A 23096-nucleotide genomic window follows, 5' to 3' on the forward strand; every position below is an offset into this window, starting at 1 on the left:
CGTGAGCCACCATGCCTGGCCCCCTGTGTTTCTGAAACTACTTAAAAAAACAAAGCCTGAGGAAGTTTATTAATCAGTAGACATGTATATGGCTGGAGAGGTATGTGATAAATATAAAAAAATGCTTATTATAGGATCTAGATGATGAACATATGGATGTCACTGTAGAATTATTCCAATCTTCCCATCGCTTGAAAATTTCCATAATGAAATATTAGAGAAAAAGGTACCCAAAGCCCTGAAGTACATGTGAAAGTCACAATTAGTAATGTGATAAAAGTCTTCAAAGTCTGCATGTTGCATTAAGGCTAGGTTGTGTTTTTTTTTTTTTTTTTCTTGCAGGTTAAGTTCAGTGAACTAACTGTTGACATGTTCCGGATGTTACAAGCTCTGGAAAGGGAGCCAATGAATTTAGCTTCCCAGATGAATAAACCAGGAATGCAGGTAATTTCCTCTTTTACATTTGCAAGTTTGGTAACCCTCTGGCTGCTTCTCTCCTGATAGAACGCTGATTATTCAACAGATACTACAAACTTATATAAATAAAGAATTAACTTGATGAGATATGGAGAAATAGATAAGCATAATCATAGTAAGACTGAGTGAAAATAAGACTTACTTGATAAGGGGTAGTGAAAATAGGCATTGATAATTCATTTGTCAAATGCAGCTTATATGTATAATGTTTTCTGTGTGTAAATATAGGAATCAGCTGACAAGCCTACTAGACGAGAAAATCCCCACAAGTATCTTCTCTATAAACCAACCTTCAGCCAACTATATACCTTCTTAGCAGCATCTTTTAAGGTATGTGTGATCCAGTACTTTTTACTATGAGGTGAAAGTATGCCCTAAATAGAATCTAAGAGTCACTCGTTTGAAAAAATATTTAAGAGTTTAGGTCAAATATAAAAATGAAAAACTGCCTTTAGAATAATGATCCTGATAATAGATATTTTTGTTTTGTTTTGTTTCTTTCTTTTTTTTTTTTTTTTAACTTCTGGTAAGCTGTGAAATAGCTGTTTTGGAGTGAAAATTGCTTATGATGTTGTGATTATTCCCATCATTAATTAATGATAATAGTGGTTCCCCTTCCTCCAGTTTTTTATTACTCAATGATTTTAAGTGTAACAGTGCAGAACTGGTCAGGCGTGGTGGTTCACGCCTGTAATCCCAGCACTTTGGGAGGCCAAGCCGGGTGGATCACCTGAGGTCAAGAGTTCGAGAACAGCCTGACCAACATGGAGAAACCCCGTCTCTACTAAAAAAATACAAAATTAGCCAGGCGTGGTGGCACATGCCTGTAATCCCAGCTACTCGGGAGGCTGAGGCAGGAGAATGGCTAAACCCGGGAGGCGGAGCTTGCAGTGAGCTGAGATCCGACCACTGCACTCCAGCCTGGGCGACAGAGCAAGACTCCGTCAAACAAACAAACAAACAAACAAACAAACAAATAAATAAATAAATACAAAGCTGTAAAATTAATATATAAATTAATTAATTAATTAATTAATTAATTAATCCAAAGCTGTAAAATTCTCTTTCAGCATTACTTGAATTTTATTCTACATATTTTGATATTTTATAATTTTTTCCAATCCTGTTCCTTCTATAATATTTTATATTTTTTATTTTCTTTCAGTTGAATGTATTTTCTAATTTCTTTTTTAACTCTTACCGACAGTATATTGCACATCTCCAACTTGAGTTTGATAATCTTTTTTTTCAGCACTTTGAAGATTTAGTTTCTTTATCTTCTTCTCTCATTTCTGTTGACAAATTGTCTGTTAGATTTATTGGTTACATATTATATTCCACTTAAGGAAATGTTTCATTCCTCTGTGTGTTTGTAAGATATTCTCACTTTCTTTGATTCTTTGCAGTTTTACTGTGCTATATTCAGGTGTAGTTTTCTTTCTTTATCCTGCTTGAGGTTCACAGAGTTTCTTGAATCTATGGGTTTGTCTTTCATCTGCTTTGAAATACGGTTATTATGTCTCTGAATATTGTTTCCCTTCTATTCTTTCTCTCCTCCACTTCTAGGACTCAGTTACATGTTTGTAGACCTTTTCACAGTGCTACATGTGTCTGTTCTATTCTTTTCTGTATTTTTCATTATTTTTTCCTCTCTAGGTTTTAGTTAGGCTGTTTTCTGTTGACTTCTTTTTCATTTCACTAACCTTGTCTTCTGATGTGTTTAATCTGCTATTTAACCTTAGATTAAGTTTCATATTTCACATATTGTCTTAGTTCTGGATTTTTCCATTTGATTGTTGCTTTATAGATTTTTTTTCCAATAGCCTGGGCTGCATGATGAAACCCCATTTCTACAAAAAATACAAATATCAGGCCAGGCAGTGGCTCATGCCTGTAATCCCATTACTTTATGAGGCGAGGCGGGTGGATCACTTGAGGTTAGGAGTTCGAGACTAGCCTGACCAACATGGTGAAACCCCATCTCTACTAAAAATACAAAAATTAGCCAGGCGTGGTAGCTCATGCTTGTGATCCCGGCTACTTGGGAGACTGAGGCAGGAGGATCGCTTGAACCCTGGAGGCAGAGGTTGCAGTGAGACAAATTCGTGCTACTGCGCACCAGCCTGGGTGACAGAGCGAGACTCTGTCTCAAAAAGAAAAACCTAAAAAACAAACCTTAGTTGGGTGTCGGGCATGTGCCTCTAGTCCCAACTCTGGGAGACTGAGGTGGAAGAATCACTTGAGCCTAGGAGGTCAAGGCTGTGGTGAGCTATGATTGTGCCACACACTTCAGCCTGGGTGACAGAAGCAGACCTTGTCTTAAAAAAATTTTTTTTTTCTTTTTAGAGACAGTATCTGGCTCTGTCATGCAGGTGGGAGTACAGTGGCACAGTCAGGGCTCACTGTAGCCTTGAACTCCCATGCCTAAGTGATCTTTCTGCCTCAGCCTTCCAAAAATGTTTATGTTTTATAGAGATGGTGTGTTGCTGTGTTGCTAAGACTGGTCTCAAACTGGCCTCAAGCAATCCTCCTGCCCTGGCCTCTCAAATGTTGGGACTGTAGGCATGAACCACTGCACCTGACCCTTTTTTATTTTTTAGTAGATTTTAATTCTCTGGCAGAATTCCCTATTTCTTCATTTCTGTTCTACCATGTCTATTTTGTTGATCACACTTAGTAGTTATTTTAAAGTCCTTTTCTGCTAACTACACTCTCTAGTTATACTAACTATAACTGTGTTGGTCTGTTCTATTGCTTGTTTCTCACTTTTAAAATTATATTATCTTAATATATATAGTTATTACATATCTGATAATTTGCTTGCATACTTACTTATAATTAAATCCCCCAGCATTATCTTTCTTTTCTTTTCTTTTTTTTTTTTTTTTTGAGACAGGTTCTTGCTGTGTCGCCCAGGCTGGGATGCGGTGGCATGATCTCGGCTCACTGCAACTTCTGTCTCCCTGGTTCAACTGATTCTCCCACCACAACCACCCCAGTAGCCAGGACTACAGGCGCACCCTACACGCCCAGCTAATTTTTGTATTTGTTGGTAGAGATGGGGTTTCACCATGTTGGCCAGGCTGGTCTCCATACTCCTGACCTCAGGTGATTCACCTACCTCGATCTCCCAAAGTGCTGGGGTTACAGGCCCTAGCCAGCACGCCTGGCCTGTTTTTACATTTCATTTATTATATTTCTTATTTTTAAAAGTATAGGCTGGGTGTGGTGGTGGCTCACGCCTGTAATCCCAGCACTTTGGGAGGCTGAGGTGGGTGGATCACGAGGTCAGGAGTTCAAGACCAGCCTGACCAATATGGCGAAACCCCATCTCTACTAAAAATACAAAAATTAGCCGGGCATGGTGGCGCACGCCTGTAGTCCCAGCTACTAGGGAGACTGAGGCAGAAGAATCACTTGAACCCAGGAGGCAGAGGTTGCAGTGAGCCAAGATTGCACCACTGCACTCCAGCCTGGGCAAGAGAGTGAGACTCCATCTCAAATGAATGAATGAATGAATGTATTAGGTTATTTTCTACATATTCCTTTGATTGACTTAATCATTATTTTAATTATATCTTCTATTTAAGCATATGAAACAAACTTTTTTTTTTTAAGAGACAGGGTCTGGGGGTGCATATCTCATTGTGTTGCCCCTTCTTCAATCCCTGCGTCTTGGCTGGTCTCGAGCTCCTGGCCTCAAATGATCCTCCCACCTCGGCCTTCCAAAGTGCTGGGATTACAGGTGTGAGCTGCCACACCTAGACTTCTGCATGTTATGTATGATGTTTGTATCATCCTGTTTCTGTTTACTGAATCAGGGGTGCCTTTTTTCTTCATGCATTTTACGATTTTTGTTTGTGAGTCTTCTTTGATGTAATTCTATCAGCTAGAATTCTTTAAGACCTGAATTGAGGATGCCTTCTTCCAATGAAGATATGCATTGCTTTTTCTCTCAAAACTTGGGGGCATTATCAGTTTTTGTTCTCTTTAAGTGAAAAACCTTATAGATTTTTCAGCCATGCAAATAATGTTAATTCAGATTGCCAGACCACATGAGAATCAACATATGGCCATGAATTATTGGGGTAGACTTTTATTGATCTCTTCTCAGAACAAAAGCTAAGGTAGAGTTTCCTTCATGTTTATGTCTCTGGAGCAGATTTGTTTCTTGTGTTCTCTGAGGCCATATCTTTTTGTGCATCCAGTTTTATTTGGGTATAGGTGTATGTGTGGGAGGGGCCATCTTCCAACCAGCCAACCAGTTCTTAGCGAGATGCTACCCTTACTGTAGGAAAACAAGGTATTAGTGCCCACTTATGTCCTTAAACCTCTTCCCCTTCTTTAATCCCTGCCTCTTGGCTGGGTGAGGTGGCTCATGCCTGTAATCCCAGCACTTTGGGAAGCTGAGGCGGATGGGTCATCTGAGGTCAGGAGTTCGAGACCACCTGACCAACATGGTGAAACCCCATCTCTACTAAAAATACAAAATTAGCTGGGCGTAGTGGCACATGCCTGTAAAACCAGCTACTCAGGAGGCTGAGACAGGAGAATCACTAGAACCTGGGAGGTGGAGGTTGCAGTGAGCCGAGGTTGCGCCATTGCACTCCAGCCTGAGCGACAGAGTGAAACTCACATACATACACACACACACACACACACACACACACGCATGTGTATGTTAAATGAGTTAAATGTTTGAGAGAGTAGTTAGTAATCTTCATAAACTTGTTCCCATCTTAACTAAATAATTCCTCTTTTTTTAGTTGATAGAAACAGGTACTTTATAAAATTCTCATCTGTTTTATTATCATGTATGTTCCTGAAGTTGTGTATAAGTATTACTGAAATTGGAAAGGATACAGACTTAAATATTGTGTAGGGCCAAAATGTATGGAAGAAATTACTATAAAATATGGATCATAAGCTGGGTGCGGTGGCTCACACCTGTAATCCTAGAACTTTGGGAGGCCAAGGTGGGCGGATCATCTGAGGTTGGGAGTTCAAGACCAGCCTGACCAACATGGAAAAACCCCGTCTCTACTAAAAATACAAAATTAGCCGGGTGTGGTGGCGCATGCCTGTAATCCTAGCTACTCTGGTGGCTGAGGCAGGAGAATCGTTTGAACCTGGGAGGAGGATGTTGCGGTGAGCCGAGATTGTGCCATTGCACTCCAGCCTGGGCGACAAGAGCGAAACTCCGTCTCAAAAAAAAAAAAAAAGGATCACAGTTGTATTTCAGCATAGCTAGTTCTTCAAAAATTAACTCTTTTTTCCTTCATGTAGCAAGGATTACTATCAAACTTCTGTGTATAGAAGTTGGGCCGGAAGGTCAGGCATTGTGGCTTATGCCTGTATTCCCAGCACTTTGGGAGGCCGAGGTGGGCAGATGACTTGAGGTCAGGAGTTCGAGACCAGCCTGGCCAACATGGTGAAACCCAATCTCTACTACAAATATAAAAATTAGCCAGGCCTTGTGGCACATGCCTGTAATCCCAGCTACTCCAGAGGCTGAGGCAGGAGAATTGCTTGAACACGGGAGACAGATGTTGCAGTAAGCTGAGATCATGCCACTGCACTCCAGCCAGGACAACAGAGCAAGACTATCTCAAAAACAAACAAACAAAAAAAAAAGAATTTGGGCTGGAGATCCTTGTAGTGTTAGTGAAAAACTTGCCCCTCACAAAGCACACTACTACACATGTGAATTCATCCACCAGTCTGTGGAAGTTAACATGTTTGTAGAACCTAATATAGTCTCTGTGCTGCTTCTTTTTTGTTTTGTTTTGTTTTTGTTTTTGTTTTTGAGACAGAGTCTTGCTCTGTCACCCAGTCTGGGATACAATGGCACGATCTCAGCTCACTGCAACCTCGCCTCTCGGGTTCAAGTGATTCTCCTGCCTCAGCCTCCCGTGTAGCTGGGATTACAGGCATCCACCACCACACCTGGCTAATTTTTGTATTTTTAGTAGAGATGGGGTTTCACCATGTTGGCCAGGCTGGTCTTGAACTCCTGACCTCAGGTGATCCACCTGCCTCAGCCTCCCAAAGTGCTGGGATTACAGACGTGAGCCACCATGCCTGGCCCCCTGTGTTTCTGAAACTACTTAAAAAAACAAAGCCTGAGGAAGTTTATTAATCAGTAGACATGTATATGGCTGGAGAGGTATGTGATAAATATAAAAAAATGCTTATTATAGGATCTAGATGATGAACATATGGATGTCACTGTAGAATTATTCCAATCTTCCCATCGCTTGAAAATTTCCATAATGAAATATTAGAGAAAAAGGTACCCAAAGCCCTGAAGTACATGTGAAAGTCACAATTAGTAATGTGATAAAAGTCTTCAAAGTCTGCATGTTGCATTAAGGCTAGGTTGTGTTTTTTTTTTTTTTTTTCTTGCAGGTTAAGTTCAGTGAACTAACTGTTGACATGTTCCGGATGTTACAAGCTCTGGAAAGGGAGCCAATGAATTTAGCTTCCCAGATGAATAAACCAGGAATGCAGGTAATTTCCTCTTTTACATTTGCAAGTTTGGTAACCCTCTGGCTGCTTCTCTCCTGATAGAACGCTGATTATTCAACAGATACTACAAACTTATATAAATAAAGAATTAACTTGATGAGATATGGAGAAATAGATAAGCATAATCATAGTAAGACTGAGTGAAAATAAGACTTACTTGATAAGGGGTAGTGAAAATAGGCATTGATAATTCATTTGTCAAATGCAGCTTATATGTATAATGTTTTCTGTGTGTAAATATAGGAATCAGCTGACAAGCCTACTAGACGAGAAAATCCCCACAAGTATCTTCTCTATAAACCAACCTTCAGCCAACTATATACCTTCTTAGCAGCATCTTTTAAGGTATGTGTGATCCAGTACTTTTTACTATGAGGTGAAAGTATGCCCTAAATAGAATCTAAGAGTCACTCGTTTGAAAAAATATTTAAGAGTTTAGGTCAAATATAAAAATGAAAAACTGCCTTTAGAATAATGATCCTGATAATAGATATTTTTGTTTTGTTTTGTTTCTTTCTTTTTTTTTTTTTTTTAACTTCTGGTAAGCTGTGAAATAGCTGTTTTGGAGTGAAAATTGCTTATGATGTTGTGATTATTCCCATCATTAATTAATGATAATAGTGGTTCCCCTTCCTCCAGTTTTTTATTACTCAATGATTTTAAGTGTAACAGTGCAGAACTGGTCAGGCGTGGTGGTTCACGCCTGTAATCCCAGCACTTTGGGAGGCCAAGCCGGGTGGATCACCTGAGGTCAAGAGTTCGAGAACAGCCTGACCAACATGGAGAAACCCCGTCTCTACTAAAAAAATACAAAATTAGCCAGGCGTGGTGGCACATGCCTGTAATCCCAGCTACTTGGGGAGCTGAGGCAGGAGAATCGCTTGAACCCGGGAGGCGGAGGCTGCGGTGAGGCAAGATTGCGCCATTGCACTCCCGCCTGGGCAACAAGAGCAAAATTCTGTCTCAAAAAAAAAAAAAAAAAAAAAAAAATGCAGAAAAAGCAGAGTGCCTAGGCTTCTTATATACTCAAAGAGCTCTACAAAACATTTAGATCATCTGAAAGAACTGTGAGAAATAGGAGAATTCTTCCCGAAGTCTACATAGAGAAAGCCACAGGAGGGACTTTGGCTTTTAGCCATATAGTCAGGATCTTTACTTCTCCATTCAAGTTTTCAGAGAATATTCTCTAAATAATGGGGTTTTTGAAGCAGAGAATGTCTTCACAACTTTTGACAATAGTTATAGATTAATAATGAATCTCTGCTTTGTATATAAAAGTCAGAACCAAGAAGAGCATTTCTTCACTTGGAAAAGACAACAGTGCATTCTTATTTATTCCACAACTTTAAAATGTCATGAACTTTAAATAAAACAGTGTTGTTTATCCCTGTTTGTTGTTTTGTGTATGTGATTTTCTTTAATTTCAGGAGCTGCCTGCCAATAGTGTGCTTCTGATTTACCTGTCGGCCACTGGCGTTTTCCCCACAGGTCGTTCTGATAGTGAAGGTACAATAAAGGAATGCTCCCTGTTGTGAGCAGGGCTTGAATTCTCTTTATTTTCTACAAGACGATGGCCCATAGCCCACAGACCATCTCAGGCTTTCCAGACAGACTTCCAAATTTGAAACCTGGTCTATTTGTTGATTGGCAATTTTGTAGATACCCCAGTCTGTCGTATTTTCTGAAATGTTATATGTCAAAGCCCATAAATCATCAGAAAATTCATATATTAAATGCATGCTTCACTATCAAATTTATCAAAAGCATAATATGTAAATACATTTAGATATATATAAGGAGTTTGATGTTTCAAAGTTGAAAAGGATGATGGAATAACCAAGCCTAATGATCTATTTCACATCTTTGAATTTTTCTGAGCTTTCAGTGCATTGGGGAATCCGGTCAATGGCTACATGATGGCTGAAAGTCTTTGTAGAAATCAGTGTACTTTCGTAACTGTGAAAGTTCAAGCCCTTGTCATGATTTTGTTTTCTGTCCTTTATTTTGTTTTATGAATTCAATCTGTAGAATATCGGGATGCTGTTTCAGAATAAAAACTTAAAACTGTCCAGAACATATGAGTCCAGAAATTGGTCAGAATAGATAAGTAACTTGGATGTAAATAAGATAATTAAATCTTTGCCTGGGCAAAAAAAAAAAAAAAAAAAAGTCTTAACATCCTTAACATTTTCCTCTTCATTTGTTTGTTGAAATTTGCATTCCTTTATAAAATGCATGTCCTTGCCATCTTCCTTGCATGACCTACAGATTCTCTTAAAATGTTAAAATGAAAACAAAATAAACCTCTTTAGTCTTTTCATTGCAGTGATTTTTTTAAGAAATGAAATATAATACAACATTAAAAGTAATGTAAAAAACTAGTTTTTTGTGATAGTACTTTTATTTATAATTATCTTTATGTCATATGCTGTTAAGTCAATTTTCTGGGTCTCCGCTTAACATACTGACTTTTTTACTTTTTTCGAAGTATGATAGGTTATTGTACTTTGATAGGTCCTTTGAGAGAGATTATCTGCACATCCCACAGTTGCTGTTCCATTTAGACAAGAGTTGAGCTAATTCGTATGAATTTAGTGGGAAAAGGCTAACTTCAGAACCAGAACTAAAGTGCTTGATACGATAGTGATAATAATGGATTTTTTGCATGCTGAAATCTGGCAATACATTCTTAAAGGTGAAGTTTTTGTGAATGAGAATTTTCAAATTCTATTCAAATATTTTCCTAAATTTTACAGTTAGTGGCTCATTTAAAATTGTATTTACTTATGAGATTAAGATTTCATTCTTTAAAAAAAGAGATTATTTTATTCTGCAACTGCCTTTTTTTTTTCTGAGACAGGGTCTCACTCTGTCATCCAGGCTGGAGTGCAGAGGTGTGATCATAGCTCACTGCAGCCTCAAACTCCCTGGCTCAAGTGATCCTCCTGCCTCAGCCTCCTGAGTAGCTGGAAATACAGGCACCTACCACCATGCTCAGCTAATGTAAAAAATTTTTTTGTAGAGACAGGGTCTCGCTATATTGCCCAGGCTGGTCTGGAACTCCTGGCCTCATGCAATCCTCCTGCCTCAGCCTCCCAGAGTGCTGGAATTACAGGCATGAGCAACCATGTCCAACCAACTTCCTTTTAAAATAATATTGTTAAACCTGAGATTTTAAGTTTGCTTGAAATGTAAAGGTCATTTTGAACATCCCAGATCTCCATTCCTTTTATTACTTAGAATAATGATGCCATAGATTCTTGTTTTGTTTCTCATTATATTGTTTGAAGAACTGCTGAATAATCAAATGTTTTTGAAAATGTTGAAACTGACAACATACTGAAATCATTTAAATACTCCATTAAATTAAAATGTTAAATTTTAAAAGAATTTAAATGTTGTGTGATTGTCTTCCCTTAAATCAATGAGAGATTCACACGGTACCTTTGTATTTGAACATCAGGTGAGTGTTAGTCTTCAACTGAAGTCTAGGATTCTTCCCTTTGTTTTTATAGGTCCTTATGATTTTGGAGGCGTACTTACTAATAGTAACCGGGATATTATTAATGGAGATGCTATCCACAAACGAAATCAGTCCCACAAGGAAATGCACTGGTATGTATTCTGGTGTCTCCTCTTATTATAAAAATCATACCTCTGTCTGTAAATAGAAAAAATATTAAGTAAAATGGGGAGTTTTTTCTAGTACTAGAATGATTTCGTTAGACTAATATTTTGGGACAGACCGGAAACACTTATTTGGATTCCAGCAATAATTCAGGCTCTGTCTATCCTAGGAAATTAGAACTTTTGGTTGATATTCATTGAATAAATACTTTATTGAGTATCTATTGTATGTTACACACTGTTTAGTCACTAGGGATATGTCAGTGAACAAAATTGCATTCTAGTTGGAGACAGTATATATATACATAAATAAATATGTCAGGACATGATACATGTAAAATCAATACAAAGTTTTTTTTTTTTCACTCTGTCACCCGGGCTGGAGTGCGGTGGCACGATCTCGGGTCACTGCCATATCTGCCTCCAGGGTTCACGCCATTCTCCTGCCTCAGCCTCCTGAGTAGCTGGGACTACAGGTGCCCACCACCACGCCCAGCTAATTTTTTGTATTTTTAGTAGAGATGGTGGTTCACTGTGTTAGCCAGGATGGTCTCGATCTCCTGACCTCGTGATCCGCCCACTTCAGCCTCCCAAAGTGCTGGGATTACAGGCTGAGCCACCGCACCCAGCCCAATACGAACTTTTAAACACATTTTTTTTCTTTAGAGACAGTCTTGCTCTGTCACGCAGGTCAGTTTTGATTTCCTAACCTTAAGTGATCCTCCCACTTAAGCCTCCCAAAGTACTAGGATTACAAGTATGAGCCAGTGTGTTTGGCCCAAACTTTTTTTTTTTTTTTGAGATGGAGTCTTGTTCTGTCACTTAGGCTGGAGTGCAGTGGCAGGATCTTGGCTCACTGCAACCTCTGCCACCCGGGGTCAAGCGATTCTCCTGCCTCAGCCTCCTGAGTAGCTGGGATTACAGGTGTTGGCCACTACGCCCAGCTAATTTTTGTATTTTTCACCATGTTGATCAGACTGGTCTTGAACTCTTGACCTTGTGATCCACCTGCCTCGGGCTCCCAAAGTGCTGGGATTATAGACGTGAACCACCACACCCTGCCACATTTTTTTAATTTTATTTTTTTAATTGAAAAATAATCATTGTAAATATTCCTGGGGTACATAATTCATGTAGTTACAATGTATCATGATCAGATCAGAGTAATTAGCATACTCATCATCTCAAACATCCATTCTTTGTATTGGGAACATTTAATATCTTTGTTCTTGCTATTTAAAACTATAATATAGGCTGGTAGTGGTGGCTCACGCCTGTAATCCCAACACTTTGGGAGGCCGAGATGGGTGGATCACTTGAGGTCAGGAGTTTGAGACCAGCTGGGCCAACATGAAATCCTGTCTATACTAAAATTACAAAAATCAGCCAGATGTGGTGGCTTGCGCCTGTGGTCCTACCTACTCAGGAGGCCAAGGCAGGAGAATCACTTGAACGCATTAGATCAAGGCTGCAGTGAGCCGAGATTGTGCTCCAGTCTGGGTGACAGGGTGAGACTCCATGCCAAAAAAACAAAAGAAAATAAAAACTATATAACATTATTAGCTATAGTCATGCTACAGTGGTATAGAACTCTAGAACATAATCCTTCTATCTAGCTGTAATTTGTTATTCTAACAAATCTCTTCCCTATCTCTCCCTTCCTCTACCCTTCCCAACCTCTAGTATTGAATTTTTTTTTTTTTTTTGAGATGGAGTCTTGCTGTGTCGCCCAGGCTAGAGTGCAGTGGCACGATTTGGCTCACTGGAACCTCCATCTCCCAGATTCTAGCCATTCTCCTGCCTCAGCCTCACAAGTAGCTGGGATTACAGGTGGCCATCACCACACCTGGCTAATTTTTTTATTTTTCATAGAGATGAGGTTTCACCATGTTGGTCCATCTGGTGTCGAACTCCTGACCTTATCCTCAGCCTCCCAAAGTGCTGGGATTACAGGCCGGAGCCACCATGCTGGGCCTGAATTTTTTTTTTTCTTTGAGACGGAGTCTTGCTCTGTTCCCCAGGCTGGAGGGCAGTGGCTCCATCTTGGCTCACTGCAAGCTCTGCCTCCCGTGTTCTCTCCATTCTCCTGCCTCAGCCTCCAGGGTAGCTGGGACTACAGGCGCCTGCCAGCACGCCCAGCTAATTTTTTTGTATTTTTAGTAGAGACAGGATTTCACCGTGTTAGTCAGGATGTTCTCAGTCTCCTGACCTCGTGATCCGCCTGCCTCAGTCTTCTAAACTGCTGGGATTACAGGTGTCAGCCACAGTGCCCGGCCCAGGCCTGAATTTTTTAATATAAGGTTTTGTTGGTTTAATATAGCACAAATGAATATTGTTACATGATTACAAATAAAACGTCAGGCCAGGACCAGTGGTTCACGCCTGTGATCCCAACTTCTTAGGAGGCTGAGGTAGAAGAATCGCTTGAACCCAGGAGTTTGAGACCATGCAACATAATGAGACTTTGTCTCTACAAAAACTTAAAAAATTATTTTTTAAAAAATGCAAAAAATACAAAAACAAATAGAAGTTCATCTACAAAAGTTCTTTCTTTTTCCTTTTTTTTTTGAGACAGAGTTTCACTCTGCCACCCAGGCTGGAGTACAATGGCACTATCCTGGCTTACTGCAACCTCTGCCTTACAGGTTCAAGTGATTCTCCTGCCTCAGCCTCCCGAGTAGCTGGGATTACAGGCATGCACCACCATGCCTAGCTAATTTTTGTATTTTTAGTAGAGATGGGATTTCACCATGTTGGCCAGGCCGGTCTTGAACTCCTGACCTCAAGTGATCCACCTGCTTCGGCCTCCCAAAGTGCTGGCCTATAGGCATGAGCCACTGTGCCCAGAGTTCGTTCTTTTTCTAAGCATAACAACTTCGTTGCTTGGGCCATTATTTGCTCTAGAATTTCTCTAGCTGAGAACAATCTGCTTATCAAGAAAACAGAACTGGTCTAAAACTTCTTTTCTAATACATATTGAATATCCCTTATCTGAAATGTGTGGGACCAGAAGTGTTTCGGGTTTTGAATTTTTCCAGATTTTGGAATATTTGCGTATAGATAGTAAGGTGCCTTAGGGATGGGACCCATAAAATTCATTTCTGTTTCATATACACCTCATGTACATTGCCTGAAGGTAATTTTATTTTTCCCTTTGAGATCCTGGATAAACTGTGTGTTGTGCACCTGCATGACTATGATCTATCATGTGTGAGGTCAGGTGTGGAATTTTCTACTTGTGGCATCATGTTGGTTCTCAAAACCTTTTGGATTTTGGAGCATTCTTCATTTTGGATTTTCAGATTAGGAACACCGAAACTGTACTACATGATCACTTACATGTGGGAGCTAAAAAAGCTGCACTCAGAAGCAGATTGCAACGGTAGTTGTGAGGAGGTGAGGATTGGAGGAAATAGGGAGATGTTGGTTAAAGGGTGCAACCTCTGAATTGTAAGATTAAACAACATTTAAAGTACAGCATGGTGATGATAATTAAAAATACTGTATTGGCTGGGTGCGGTGGCTCAGGCCTGTAATCCCAGCACTTTGGGAGGCCATGGTGGGCAGATCACCTGAGGTCAGTTTGAGACCAGCCTGGCAAAATGGTGAAATCCCGTCTCTACTAAAAATACAAAAAATTAGCCGGGTGTGGTGGGATGTACCTGTAATCCCAGCTACTTGGGAGGCTGAGGCAGGAGAATTGCCTAAACCTGGGAGGCAGAGGTTGCGGTGAGCCGAAATCACGCCACTGCACTCCAGTCTGTGCGACAGAGCAAGACTCCATCTCAAAATAAATAAATAAATAAATAAATAATAAATTAAAATACTGTATTGTTGGACCAAGTGTGATGGCTCATTCCTGTAATCCCAGCACTTTGGGAGGCTGAGATGGTAAGATTGCTTGAGTTCAGGTATTCAAGACCGGCCTTGGCAACATAACAGGATCTTGTCTCTACTGAAAATTTAAAAAACGAGTCAGGCGTTGAGGTGCACGCCTCAACGTGGTCCCAGCTACTTGGGAGACTGAGGCAAGAGTAACACTGGAGCCTGGGAGATCGAGGCTGCAGTGAGCTATGATCTTGCCATTGCACTCTAGCCTTGGTGACAAAGTGAGACCTCATCTCAAGCAACAGCAACAACAATAACAAAAATTGTTGTTTACTGGAAATTTTCTGAAAGGGTAAAGCTTATGTGTTCTCTCTGCCCACTCCCCTGCCTCCTGCCGCCCACACACACACAAACGGTAACTGTGTGGGAATGGAAGTGTTGATTAATTTGATCATGGTAATCACTATACATGTATACGTTAACAAGTCATCACATTGTATACCTTCAATACATACAATTTTTGTCAATAAAAGAAAAACTTTTATTTGAAATATAGTGACGTTTGATGATATTGCTCAGTGAAACATTTATAAATTTACACTTACTTTAGTATCTATCCACATACGCACATCGTGTACTCAGTCATTGGAAAGAGAACACACACACCAAAATTCTGACCTTACTCATTGGCTCTCACATGCATGTTACTGGACTTCAGCCTTTGGGTTCAATAGCTCTTCTGTGGGTCAGTGAAACTGCATGTTTAACAAGCCCCTGATGCAGATGTTCAGAGGAAACATATGGTAAAAAGTAGCTGGCGCAGTGACTCATGCCCATAGTCCTAGCACTTTGGGAAACTGAGGTGGGCAGATTGCTTGAGCTCAGGAATTTGAGACCAACCTGGGCAACATGGAGAAACCCCATCTCTACTAAATAGAAAAATTTGCTGGGTGTGTTGGTGCATGCCTGCAGTCCCAGCTACTCAGGAGACTGAGGTGGGAGGATCACCTGAGCCTGGGACATGGAGGTTGCAGTGAGCTGAGATTGCACCACACCACTGTACTCCTGCCTGGGCCAGAGAGCAAGACGGTGTCTTAAAAAAAAAAAAAAATGGTGATAGTAAAAAGGTTTTCCTACTTACTACCTGCAGTATTAAGATGTAGCTGTAAATATTAAAAATCTTTAAAATAGAGATTTTGAGGACTCATTGAAATACAAATAAGGTTTTGTTATTACATCTTTTTTCCAGATGTTCTCAAAAGGAACTTTTAAATATGAAACAGGTACCTGTGTGCCAACTTCTGAGGTTTTCATGCTGTGTTTAGCCATTTTTAAATACGCAGGCTTCTCTTTAGCTTAGATATTCTTAAATAACAATTGTCTCTGAACTTTTTTTTTCAGATAAAACTATCTTGGCTATCCCAGTAAATATATACTTTTGTTTTCCCTTTGCTTAACTAGTCTTTTTTTTTTTTCTCTCAGTGCTATGATGTAGGAGATATGAGCAGACCAAACTGAAGAATAAGATTTCTGAGACGTGGCTGACACAGTTTAACAGTTCTTCATTGTTGTTGTTTTCGCAGCCTTCATCCCGGAGATCTCTATCCTTTCACCAGGAAGCCCCTGTTCATCATTGTGGATTCATCTAATAGTGTTGCATACAAGGTGAGTTCCACGAGAGCTATAGCACAGGGTAGACATTGTGGCACCAACCCAAGGGTATTCACTCTTAATGTGTGCCTTTTTATTTTGCTTTTTTTTATTTAATTTTACACGGTTTGTATTTAGTGTTTCTTTTCTTTTGAGGTTGTGCATGCTAGTCAGGATCTGGTGCTATGAATAGAAACAAGAAGAAAACGCATGAATGGACACTCAGTGGAAAATAATAAATCCTTCTGCAGGAAAAAAAAATTCAAGATTTCCAAGATCTCTGGTGGGAGGTTTATTTTTGTTATATAACCCAGAATAATTTTTCTTTTATAGAGGTAGAGGTATAAGGGTGAATTTCTCTAGTGTTCAAACGTTTCCCCTTCTCATGCTGAGCTGCTGTAGTTTAAGTGAAACTTCTAGCCCATACTTTTAGTCTTTGAATATTAACATATTGTTTTACATGCACTTAATTTTTTGAAAATTTGTGACAATCACAAAAAAAAGATGGTCCTGAATGCTGAAATAAGTGACAGGGATCTAACTTGAACATCCTTCGTTTTATATTTCACTATTGAAGTGATGATTTTCAGTGATTCTATAAAGAATGCCAGCGGTCGGCCAGGTGCAGTAGGTCACGCCTGTAATCCCAACACTGTGGGAGGCCAAGGCAGGCAGATCACCTGAGGTCGGGAGTTTGAGACCAGCCTGACCAACATGGAGAAACCCCCATCTCTACTAAAAATATAAAATTAGCCAGGCATGGTGGTTCATGCCTGTAATCCCAGCTACTTGGGAGGCTGAGGCAGGAGACTCACTTGAACCTGGGAGGCGGAGGTTGTGGTGCGCCGAAATCGTACCATTGCTCTCCAGCCTAGGCAACAAGAACAAAACTCTGTCTCCAAAAAAAAAAACAGCAGTGAAACACATTAAAGGTGGATATTGTAATTCAAACTATAGTAATTTACAGGAAAAGGAAAACACAGTCTTTAGGTCCTGTGTATCTGGTCAAAATGTTTCATTAGTGAAAAATGTATTCAGAAATATTCTGGGTGCACAGATCTGCCACCTCAAACTGTTTCTGCTGTGGGTGTTCATACTGCAGTTAGAGGGAGAAGCAAACTCCTGGCCGGGCGTGGTGGCTCATGCCTGTAATCCCAGCACTTTGGGAGACTGAGGTAGGCGGATCACGAGGTCAGGAGATCGAGACCATCCTGGCTAACACAGTGAAACCCCGTCTCTACTAAAAATACAAAAAATTAGCCGGGCGTGGTGGTGGGCGCCTGTAGTCCCAGCTACTCGGGGGGCTGAGGCAGGAGAATGGCATGAACCCGGGAAGCGGAGCTTGCAGTGAGCCAAGATTGTGCCACTGTACTCCAGCCTGGTCAACAGCGAGACTCCGTCTCAAAAAAACAAAAATAAATAAATAAAGAAGCAAACTCCTGATACGTTTCTATCAGGAGACTAATGGAAATGTCTGGTAGCCAAGAGAGCTGACCCTAAGTATACGTTTTCCATTTAGTTTTCATGTTTAGTTTTATTTAAACTCTTTATTCCAAGAGCTTCCAATGTACCCTACATTTTTCAGCAGCAGTTTTCCTCCTACTAATTTTGTTTAGTATTACAACTTTTGATTTTTAGGAAAGTTAGCAGCCTTCCCTCCCCTCCCCTCGACAGTTTCGCTCTTGTTTCCCAGGCTGGAGTACAATGGAGTGATCTCGGCTCACTGTAACCTCTGTCTCCCAGGTTCAAGCGATTCTTCTGCCTCAGCCTTCCAAGTAATTGGGATTACAGGCTTGCACCACTATGCCTGGCTAATTTTTTGTATTTTCAGTAGAGACAGGGTTTCTCCATGTTGGTCAGGCTGGTCTCGAACTCCTGACCTCAGGTGATCCACCCGCCTCAGTCTCCCAAAGTGTTGGGATTACAGGTGTGTTCCACTGTGCCTGGCCAGCAGTGTACTTTCTTAAATTGTATGTGTGTTTCGTTTTTGTGGGAAATGGAAGAACGTGGGAGGCTGCTGAATGAAAAGATTTATTGGCTACCCTAATTAAACTTATAAAGCCAGAGGGGTCCAGGCATTTTGTGTCTTCACAGAATTCGAAGGAAGTACTCTGTCTTTGTCAATAAAAATGAATCTGTTGCAGCAGTTTGGTGATGTGACAGAATGTGTTTTTGCACTGGGTCCAGTGTATTGTTTAACATGATCTAGCATCACTGAGAGTACTTTAGCAATCCATTAGTTTCTCCCAATTTAATTGGGCATTATTGGATACCACTTCTCAGGAATACCATTCATTGTATGTGCCTGCTATTTCCAGAGGACTATTTAGATTTAGGATGAATGTTGGATGCCGACTTTTAAAGATACCATTGTGTATAATTGGAAATGTATTTACTCAATTAATGCATCATGGCTTAATTTTAGATTTTAATATTGTGATGCACAGGACAGCTGTGGAGTAATAGCAAGTTTTTTGTTGTTGTTGTTTGCTTTTGATGGCACTGGCAGTGTCACTCCTCTAAAGAAATAAATGGTCCAGAACATACCAATCTTCAGAAACGAAAAGGGAGGCTGGGTGCGCAGTGGCTTCCGCCTGTAACGCCAGCATTTTGGAAGGCTGAGGCGAGCAGATCCCTTGGGGTCAGGAGTTCAAAACCAGCCTGGCCAACATGGTGAAATCCCGTATCTACTGGAAATTTAAAAATTAGCCGGACGGGGTGGTGTGTGCCTGTAGTCTCACCTACTTGGGAGGCTGAGGCAGGAAAATCGCTTGACCCCAGGAGATGGGGGTTTCAGTGAGCCGAGATCACTCCATTGCAGTATTTTAGACATAGTGAGATTCTGTCTAAAAAAAGGAAAAAAAAAAAAAGAACCCCATATGCAGTAGGCAAATCAGACCATGGCACAGACCAATTTTAGTCTTTTTAGAAAGTAATATTACTTACTACATTTAATTTAAGCATGTAGTTCTCTTTAGTAGCATATGAAGGTGTCTCATATTTGTTTTTCCCACAAAAGCATTTGTAGGCTGGGTGCTGTGGCTCACACCTGTAATCCCAGCACTTTGGGAGGCCAAGGCAAGAGGATCCCTTGAACCAGCAATTTGAGACAAAGCTGGGCAAGATAGCAAGACCCCAAATCTATTTTTAAAATTTAAAAATTAGCCAGGCATGTTTTTGTGAGCCTATAGTCCCAGCTACTTCAGGAAGCTGAGGTGGGAGGATCTCTTGATCCCAGGAGTTCGAGGATGCAGTGAGCTGTGATTGCGCCACTGTACTCCAGCCTGAGTGAGAGAGCAACACCGTATCTCTAAGAAGTTAATTAATTAGATGAAATGAAATTAAGCATTGTAAAGTCTTAAGCTACCACTTTGCAAGTTTTTTGTGTGTTTGTTTGTTTGTTTGTTTTGAGACAGACTCTTGCTTTGTCGCCCAGGCTGGAGTGCCATGGCGCAATCTTGGCTCACTGAAACCTCTGCCTCCTGGGTTCAAGCGATTCTCCTGCCTCAGCCTCCCAAGTAGCTGGGACTGCAGGCACGCACCAGCATACCCTGCTAATTTTTGTATTTTTAGTAGAGACAGGGTTTCACTATGTTGGTCAGGCTGGTCTTGAACTCCTGACCTCGTGATCTACCCACCTCAGCCTCCCAAAGTGCTGGGATTATGGGCATGAGCCACTATGCCGGCTTGCAAGTTTTTAGTGAAAAAAGAGAACTGGGTAACTGATGTATTATTTCTGGAATATTTACTTTGCTATATATGTTTTATATAGGTATGGATGTTTTCATGAACATTTCTTCATTTAAATACTACACGTTAATTTTTTTTTTTTTGACACGGAGTTTCGCTCTGTCACCCAGGCTGGAATCTCGGCTCACTGCAACCTCCGCTTCCTGGGTTCAGGTGATTCTCCTGCCTCAGCGTCCCGAGTAGCTGGGATTACAGGCACGTGCCACCATGCCTGGTTAATTTTGTATTTTTAGTAGCGATGGGATTTCCCCGTGTTGGTCAGGCTTGTCTCGAACTCCTGACCTCAGGTGATCTGCCCTCGTCAGCCTCCCAAAGTTCTGGAATTACAGGCGTGAGCCACTGTGCCTGGCCACTTGTTAGTGTTTATGAAGTAACTCATGCATATAGTTTAAAGTTGTATTTCTCAACTATTTCTGTGCATCAGAAACCTTCAGAGCCCTTTTTGAACCACTTGTAGCTGGGCCCCACCCACCTCCTGTGATTCTGATCACTTCACCTGGGGTGGGTTTCGGCTACAGTATTTATTAAGACTAGCTCTGTTGTGCTGCCATGGTGAGAACTACTCACTCAAAAATCTCTCCAGTAAAAACAGCAGTCTCCCACTTTTTCTTGCAACCCCTATTTGCCTCTTCCCAGAGGCCACTCTTTGAATAGTTTTTGGCTATTTTGTTATTTAACTACCATTTTTCTTCTTCCTTCCTTCTCTCCCCTAACCACTCTTTTTCTAAATAATATACTGGCATTGATAATTCTTGATTCTTCAGTTTTAGGTGTTACATACTGATTTCCCACTATGAAAGAGAAATTTAGCTCTCTTTCCTCTTTCTGTCTCCTACTCACATTTCTACCCTTTCCATCATTTTATCCATACCATAGATAATTTTGATAGATAATTTTTTTTGTTTTGTTTTGTTTTGTTTTGTTTTAGTGGGAGGCTCACTCTGTCGCCCAGGCTGGAGTGCAATGGCGCGATTCAGCTCACTGCAACCTCTGCCTCCCGGGTTCAAGTGATTCTCCTGCCTCAGCCTCTCAAGTAGCTGGGGTTAGAAGCACGTGCCACCACACCTGGCTGATTTTTGTATTTTCAGTAGAAACGGGGTTTCACTATGTTGCTCAGGCTGGTCTTGAACTCCTGACCTCTGGTGATCCACCTGCCTTGGCCTCCCAGACTGCTAGAATTACAGGCGTGAACCACCGCTCCCAGCCTAGCTTCCAGTATTTCTTTTTTTCTTTTTTTTGAGATGGAGTTTCACTCTTGTTGCCCAGGCTGGAGTGCAATGGCGCCATCTTGGCTCACTGCAACCTCTGCTCCCCAAGTTCAGGCCATTCTCCTGCCTTAGCCTCCTGAGTAGCTCGGGTTACAGGTGCACACCACCATACCTGGCTAATTTGGCATTTTGAGTAGAAACAGGGCTTCCCCATGTTCGTCAGGCTCGTCTCGAATTCAGATGATTCACCCACCTTAGCCTCCCAAAGTGCTGGAATTACAGGTATGAGCCATCGTGCCTGGCCTTTTTTTTTTTTTTTTGGAGATGCAGTCTCACTCTGTCACCCAGGCTAGAGTGCAGTGATGTGATCTTGGCTCACTGCAGCCTCTGCCTCCCAGGTTCAAGTGATTCTCCTCTCTCAACCTCCTGAGTAGCTAGGATTACAGGTGCACACCACCACACCCGGCTAATTTTTTGTATTTTTAATAGAGATGGAGTTTCACCATGTTGGCCAGGCTGGTCTCGAATGCCTGCCTGGGTCTCCCAAAGTGCTAGGATTACAGGTATGAGCCACCACGCTCAGCCTGAGCCATGGCACCCAGCCCAGTATTTCGTAAGAAGCATGAAGCATTCTAATTCTGTTTTCTTTTTTTATGCAACACGTTTTCAGTGTCTGGAAACATATAGAATCTTCTCTTTCTCCTTAGTGATTTTTCAGTTTCTCAATATTGTGTCCTGGTTCGAGTTTACTTTTTTTTTTTTAAGACGGAGTTTCGCTCTTGTTACCCAGGCTGAAGTGCAGTGGCAGGATCTTGACTCTCTGCAACCTCCACCTCCCAAGTTCAGGCGATTCTCCTGCCTCAGCCTCCCGAGCAGCTGGGATTAAAGGCATGCGCTACCACACTTGGCTAATTTTGTGTTTTTTAGTAGAGATGGGGTTTCACCATTTTGGCCAGGCTGGTCTTGAACTCCTGACCTCGTGATTCACCCACCTCAGCCTCCCAAAGTTCTGAGATTACAGGCGTGAGCCACTGTGCCTGGCTGGTCTGGGTTTACGTTTAACTACGGTGCTTGACATGTACTTGGTGAATTATTTCAGTCTGGAAACTGCTCATTTTCTAGAATTAGTCCATTGATTTTCTCTCTGCGTTTTTTTTTTTTTTTCCTGTTCTGTCTTTTAAGAACTTCTTTCGTTATTGGACATTCTGGTCTAGTTGTCTCTCATTTTTTGTCTGTCCTTTTCTCCTTAATACATTTTTTCTTTAGGAAATCCCCTCATCTTTATCTTCTAAACCTTTTATTGAGAGTTTTCATTTGTCTCTGTATTTTCTTTTCATATATATAGAAATAGATGCATGTGTGTTTATGTAACACATATGCACATATATATATAATTATCTTGGGTTCTTTTTTTTTTAATCATGGTTGAAATATCTCACTTTCCTTTGAGAATATCAGTGATCATTTAAAATTTCTCCCTGCCTCATATCTGCTTCCTCTTTGTTCATTTGTTTCTGCTTGTTTTTGCCTCTGTCTTTCTCATTAGAGACTTTCCTGAGAGTATCATAATCCCCGCTTGTTTGCTCATATTTAAGTTTGGAGCCTAGCAAACTGATCAGAAGCTCTGAGTGGTGGTTCCAACTGAACTCTGGGACCGGTTCCAACTGACCTGAACCTTATAGTTGGGTAATCCCTAATGCCAGTATCTTTAGGTCTTCCTTCATGGCCTGGTCATGTATATCAGAGAAGATGCCACTGTTCCGCCTGGAATATGAAGGTCTAGTGACCAGCATGATGCCATGTTTTCCCTGAAGTGTGTGTGTATGTGTTTATAGAAACATGTATCCTTACCCAGTGCCTCACACTTAAAAGAGTCTTTTTTTTTTTTTTTTTAAAAGAGTCTTTTTTTTTTTTTTTTTTTTTTTTTGAGACGCTCCCCCTTTCCCCCTGGCTGGGGGCAGGGGGGCAATTTTAGCTCACTGCAACCTCTGCCTTACAGGTTCAAGTGATTCTCCTGCCTCAGCCTCC

The 23096-nt window shown here is 40.9% G+C and overlaps 1 protein-coding gene across 1 annotated transcript in view; it reads left to right on the top strand.

Annotated features, from left to right (window-relative positions):
- Positions 1-23096, top strand: part of SCAI (suppressor of cancer cell invasion) — a 197905-nt gene that overhangs the window by 141853 nt on the left and 32956 nt on the right. The window contains 5 exon segments of the mRNA XM_011931463.1: positions 343-444; positions 706-807; positions 8433-8511; positions 10521-10620; positions 16044-16125. Of these exon segments, the coding sequence (XP_011786853.1) occupies positions 343-444; positions 706-807; positions 8433-8511; positions 10521-10620; positions 16044-16125 (465 nt within the window).

This window comes from Colobus angolensis, unplaced genomic scaffold, assembly GCF_000951035.1.
Source record: "Colobus angolensis palliatus isolate OR3802 unplaced genomic scaffold, Cang.pa_1.0 Scaffold9, whole genome shotgun sequence".
NCBI classification, from domain to species: Eukaryota; Metazoa; Chordata; class Mammalia; order Primates; family Cercopithecidae; genus Colobus; species Colobus angolensis.